The sequence below is a fragment of the Octodon degus genome, unplaced genomic scaffold (assembly GCF_000260255.1).
Source record: "Octodon degus isolate 3935 unplaced genomic scaffold, OctDeg1.0 scaffold00250, whole genome shotgun sequence".
Taxonomy (NCBI): domain Eukaryota; kingdom Metazoa; phylum Chordata; class Mammalia; order Rodentia; family Octodontidae; genus Octodon; species Octodon degus.
Genome location: NW_004524826.1, coordinates 146,083 through 152,478, shown reverse-complemented (window position 1 = coordinate 152,478; position 6,396 = coordinate 146,083). Strand labels below are relative to the sequence as shown.

General features: G+C 35.8%; 1 protein-coding gene across 1 annotated transcript in view; it reads right to left on the bottom strand.

Annotated features, from left to right (window-relative positions):
- Nucleotides 1-5,070, bottom strand: part of LOC101569192 (dimethylaniline monooxygenase [N-oxide-forming] 5-like) — a 22,284-nt gene extending 17,214 nt beyond the window's left edge. The window contains exons 1-3 of the mRNA XM_004646057.1: nucleotides 4,936-5,070; nucleotides 1,308-1,496; nucleotides 589-751 (exon numbers count right to left, since the gene is read on the bottom strand). Coding sequence (XP_004646114.1) covers nucleotides 589-751; nucleotides 1,308-1,496; nucleotides 4,936-5,070 — 487 coding nt within the window. The remainder of the gene's footprint in view (nucleotides 1-588; nucleotides 752-1,307; nucleotides 1,497-4,935) is intronic.
- Between the last annotated feature and the right edge of the window lie 1,326 nt (nucleotides 5,071-6,396).

The following is a 6,396-nucleotide window of genomic DNA, read 5'->3' as shown; positions in this document are numbered from 1 at the left end:
GTGCAGGGTAGCAGGAAGCTCTCTGCTTACTTGTATTTTAAAGCAGTTTGAAGAAAATTTTGATTGTATTAAAAATGTTTTGTTATCTTGGCACAAAACCTCTGATTATTTTGGCATGTCCTATTCACTAAGTGCCATATCCCCTAAAATGTATCCAGATTTTGCTCTTCCCTTTGATTCCTATCACTATTGCTTTAATAAACTGTTAGAGAAAACCCTCATATTAATGTCCTTGAGGAACTTCTGAGTTTCAGTTTTGGAATTAACTCTATGATCAAATCTGTCATAACTGTTGTGAAGTCACTCCATGCTTTTTCTTTTTTGAGACAGAGTCTCACTCTGTACTTTAGGTTGTCCTTGAATTCAGTCTGTAGCTCAGATTGGCCTTAAACTCATGGTGATCCTCCTGCCTCAGCTCCCTGAATTGAGTGCTGGGATTACAGGGATGCAGCACCATGTCTGACAGGGTCACACTCTCTTGTGTCCCCACTGTGCAACATAAACCCATGCCCCCAATACCTGCCATTGTTCAAGCATGAAGGTTCTTAGATTCCACAGGTGCTTTTTACACACTCATCAACTAAATACCTGCAAAATCCTGTAAGGGCAGATTCTTTTCTGTGTAATGACCACTGCAGATCATGATTCCATCAAAGATATAGCTTGTCTGTTTCCCATCAGTTTCTATCACAACGTCCCACTGGCCAGAGGATGAAAAATCAAGGCGCTTCCTCACACTGCACACCCTGGACTGGGAAGGAAGGAATGAAGGCAGCTTCAGTTCTAGAGCTTTGCTCTCAGACTTCATTTTTCTCCTAGACTTCTGTTGTATCAAATAAGATCAGTGGTAATTTTTGCATTCATCATTCCTGGTTGCTTAGGATTTTTATTCACAACAACTTCCCCAAAGCATTACTTTCTCCATTTCAAGGTACTTCAGGGAACATATTATGTACTTTTTTTCTGGGATCCATGTTATATCAAATTAATTGAAAGCTAGATTTTAAGGGATATAATGTGAGACAATGCTCTTTTGAGAGAATCAAGAAGACCATAACAACTCTACAACAATACTGACAAGGAGACATAATAATTCTTTCAGAATTATGATGGAAAATGCAAATTGAATCCATGCCTTGCCTATGGCCATACCACTTTGAACATGCCTGATGTTGTCTGATCTCAGAAGCTAAGCAGGGTTGGGCCTGGTTAGTACTTGGTTGAGAAGCAATGCCTCAACTTGGCTTGGCTTGAGCGGAGTCTGCATTGACCAATCTGGTTGTAATGTCAGGGGCTTCATTTCTTACCAGGAACTGGATATGTTTCATCAGACCAAAGTGCCTGGCATACATCCTGATGTACTCCATCATTTTGGAGTTATGCAGATAGTTGGGGTAATGATCAGGGAAAGGGTAGTCACTGAAGGCTGTCATTTCTTTGGATGTGTTGCAGGTCAAAGTCTTGTAAATCCCTGGACGCCCACTTTCTGGTGTCTCCTACAGGAAACAAAAACATATCCTTGCTTCTAGGATTCAGAAATACAATGAAGAATGTGTTAGACCTTACCATATCAGAGGTCTTGGTCTTATTTTTCCTTGAAAAGAACATTTTTGTCAGTACTCTATTTTATTGCTCCACAAGATGTGGCAAAGGTTTTGTTTTCCCATATTGGAAAGCAATCCTGTTTATAGTGATGCCAACAATTACATCCCACCAAGATAATGGCAACATTTACTATATCTTAGTACAACTAACAAAACCACAACAAACAAAATTGAAAAAAAAACACAAAGAGGATTGGGAAGAGATACTGCCTGAGAATAAAAATCAGCATCACAACCTAAAGAATTTGGCTTGAGAAGAGGAAGTGCAAAGATTTTTGACGTGGCACAAAAATATCATGGAAATATGTGAAATATAGAAATATAAGATCAGACTAAATTAGATAAATATGTGAAGTACTTAAGTACAAAAATGACTGATATTTAAGTAAGAGACATTTGGTCAAGACTGCATTTTCTTATTTCTGCTCATTTGGGATACTGTTCATTATAGTTTGGATTTGGAATGTGCTCCCAAAGCCTTTGCAGTTAAAGGAGATTCCTAGCTTGTGATAAAACCATTGACAGAAGGACTCGTAGAAGGAAATTACATCATTTAGGTTGTGCCTTTGAAGGAGGAATTGGGACAGCTGCCACCCTGTCTTCTCCTGTTTTTTTTTTTAATATTTTGGTAAGCTTTATAAATTGGCCTAATGAAACTTGTTTCCACTTCATATATATTTTTACAGTTATTCATAACATGTTTTAATATATCCAACTTCAGCTTGCTCTGAAGTAGTTTTCTTAAATTATCATTATTTTTTATTAATTTTATTGAGAAACAAATAGCAATGAGACAGTTTCAAAACTGATTAGTAGGACAGTTTCAATAATTAATACATTGCATATTATTGTCTTTGTAGTGGTTATTCATAGTACAAGATTCAGACATGGTATCCTGTCCAAACAATATTAGTACAAATATTTCTTCTTTACTATTAGTACAAATATTGAATTGAGAGAAAGTAATTGTATATGTATCCTAACTATATACAGATTCAAAATGGTCCTTCATTTGTATCCACTTTTTTGGTTTAGTTTTCTCAGAGATGGGTATTCTACTGCCATTTAAATATTGTAGGTGCATGAATTCAGCACAATAATCCAATATAGTCCAGTAGTCCAAAATAGTAGTGGGTTATCCATAGGGCTGGCACTGTCAGAAGTTGTTGTCTGTCTTCTCCTTGATTCTCCTCTGCCATGAGGTTAACAGACCTCTTCCATCATGTACCAGACCATGAGAGCCAAGTTATGATGGGTGACTGAAACCTTGAAACCATGATAGAAATAGATCTTTGTTATCTGTGAACTAAGCAACTACACTGGGGACAGCAATGTGTAACACTAAAACCATGCTTAAAATACCTGTCATTTTGGTCTTCTAAATGCATACTGCTTCTAATGCCATATCAATTATTGCTATATTCTCTTTAAAGTAAATGTATGTTTAAAAAAGGTAATAAAAGTAAATGAGGGACAAGAAAAGCAAAATGTAGCAGGGTTGTACTGCTACAATGTTGATTATGGTTTGATTCCTAAATATCTATGTAAAAATGTTGAATTTTTTAAACATTCCATAGGGATTTGAATTTTAGAGCATCCATGGTTGTAAAATAGCAGTTTCATTTTACGTCTAAAGTATGTGGTATTCAGACAGATAGTGATGTTAAGCTTAACTGCTTCTGTTATAGGTTAATAATATCTGTAAGCTTCTTTTCTGGATGTTTAACAACCACAGATTGCAGACCAAAAATCAGACAGATTGATGGGCTAAAAAGATAGCCAGTATTTTGGCCCTAGCCCTTTGAGGTCAGTGAGGACTCAGGACAAAATAAGAGAACCTGTGCTGTGACATCCTGTAACTAAATGGTGTCCCAAATTTTCTGGTCAAGGAGATTATGGGGCCACAGGAAAGTGATTGATGATGCATAGTGTGCCTAAGGAGAGTCATCTAGAAAAAAATTCTCTCAGGCTTTTACAGAGAGCAAATTGGTAAAGCAGTACCTGTGACTCATCCACATGGCTGACACTGACAAAAGATTCACAAGGTGCTGTGAACAGTTCCAGGGTAACTCCTGAGAGGATTTAACTGACCCTATCAGGTAGCAAAAGTTACATTTTTAGTTATATAGGTCTTGCTTTAACTTGGTCTTAACCAGCAGAAAAGTGTAACCAAGAGTTATAAAAAGTAAAGCTATGTTAATATGCTGTGCTATAAAATGTTCAATCCAACAACTTTGGACAATTACCAGTTGTGCTGGTAACTCATTACTATTATGGACTATTGGCCTATATTGGTTTTTTTCTGAATTCAGGTACCTACAATATTTGAGCTGGCATCAAGTATGGAAAGACCTTTTAAGGACTTCACCAAATACAGCTTCTCTAACAGCAATGGAACACCCATCTCTGACAAAACAAAACAAAAAAGGGAGATATAAATAAAGGACCATTTTGTAGTGAAACAAATATATATGTATATACAAGATAGTTAGGGTAGATATACATCTTCTTTTTCTTAATTCAATGAGAAGAAAGGTTAATACTAATATTGTTTAGAAAAGATTTTCTGTCTACATCTTGTCCTCTGAATAACTACTACTAAGACAACAATATTCAATGAATTAATTATTGTAACTATCCTACTAACCAGTTTTTGAAACTGTTTCATTGTTACTTTATCTTTTTTCTCATTAAAGTGAATAAAAAATTAATTAAAAAAGAAAAAACCCAGATATTTGCTCCATATATTTAACAGGTACTTTACTGCAGTGATAGAGATAGAGATAGAGATAGAGATAGAGATAGAGATAGAGATAGAGATAGAGATAGAGATAGAGATAGAGATAGAGATCTTAGTAACACACTCTCTGTGACATAACCTCAGTTTTTTCACACTAAATGTAGCTACATTCACAAGCACACGTACCTTTCTTAGCAGAGACAGTTTGGTATTAAGAAGCTTCTATTAAATAGCACACAGCTATGTACAGGGTGATCCTGTGGTAAAGAGGGAAGTGCCTGAACTGATTGCATAACTTCAGTCCCTTACCCAGTTGACTGCAGGCCACATAATCATACACACTTTCTAAGTGTCATTTCCCTCATAGAAATAGTTTGTTCCCAATATCCAAGATATTCCATATGGGTTTGTCAGGCAAATGAAAGGAAAGCACCTGAAAAATTTCAAGTTTATCTGAATAGAAGATAGTATCTTGAAAAGAATGATTAGGGAATAAATATCTTAAATGTCATCAGTGTTCAGTTTTCAGATTGAGAACAACTGTTTTACACACAGATTATATCATACTTTATAAGAATATGTAAAGTTTACCTTGTATCTCCACAGTCCTCCAATGTCATTACTCATTTCAAAGCACACAGGCTCAAGCCCCTCCTCCAAGCAGCACTTGATGGCGCCTAATCCGCTGACCCCAGCGCCAATCACTGCAATCTTTTTTACTTTCATGTTTCTTAAGAAAAAGAAAAGCTGTTCAGTGTATTGGTTACTTTTCACTCTTTGCTGGGACAAAATACCTCACACCCAGAATTAAGGAAGGAGAGGTTCAATTAGATCACAGTTTGTGGAGGTTTCAGACCACACTTGCCTGGCTTCAAGGCAGAGCGCAGCAGCTCATGGCAACAGAAAACAGCAAAATGGCAAGAGCAAAAAGGCAATAGCAGTGGCAGTGGTGCAGAGGCAGCCTCTCTCCCTTCCTTATATTGTATTCAGGCTATCTACCCCAGGGCGGGTGTAGCACTTACACCCATAATATCAGCAGCACTCACAAACATAAACCCAGCATTGGATCATGAATTATTCACAAACTAGAATCCCACCTGAGTGAGTACATGAGACTTTATGGGAGGGATCACAAACCGTTAAAATTCAGCTTTGCATTAAGAAGGCCAATGTTCATTGCTACGTCAGTGTCCTCTTCATTTAACAGCCTATTATTTCTTTTGATGTAAATTTGTTTGTTTCAATTACAACTTGTATTGGGCTAACTTAGAATTCAAGCAAAATATATTGTGTGCACAGACAAAATTTACACATACACAAATATTTTGCTGATACTCTATCCAGTTGAGTTTTGAATTCATAGTTTCTTCCAAATACTGATTCTAATAAGATATATATCTATCTCTATCTCTATATCTATCTATCTATCTATCTATCTATCTATCTATCTATCTATCTATCTATCTGTATTTTTTTGTGGAACTAGGCATTGAACTCAGGCCCTTGAGCTTGCCAGGGGAGTGCTTATTCTACTGAGCCATCTCCCTGGCCCGGCCCCTTAATAGGTTAAAAATATTAAGAGAAAAAATTGTATTGTTGTTGAACATGTGCAAGTCTTTTTCTTGTCATCATTTCCTAAATGATACAGTACAACTACTTATTATGAATTTATGTAGTATTAAATACTATAAATAATTTGATTCAAATAGAAGGGAGTCTACAGATTATATAGAGGTACTATATAATTTTATATAATACATAAACACTCTGTAGTCTACAGATTGTGTTGTGTGTATTCGTGTGTGTGTATGTGTTTTTCTGGAATCCACATCAAAGATTAAGAGATGACTGTAGTTATATGTGGACCAGAAATTTAATCTTTTCATTAGAATAATAAAAGTATAGCCCCATCTAATAAAAATAAAATTTTCACAAGTTTTTAGGTGTTTAAAAATTATGGTACAAACATCACAGATCATATTAAAGTCTATTAAAATTTGATGTAAAATAGTTATTTTTTTTAAAGATGCTTGTTATACAGTCTGTTTACTG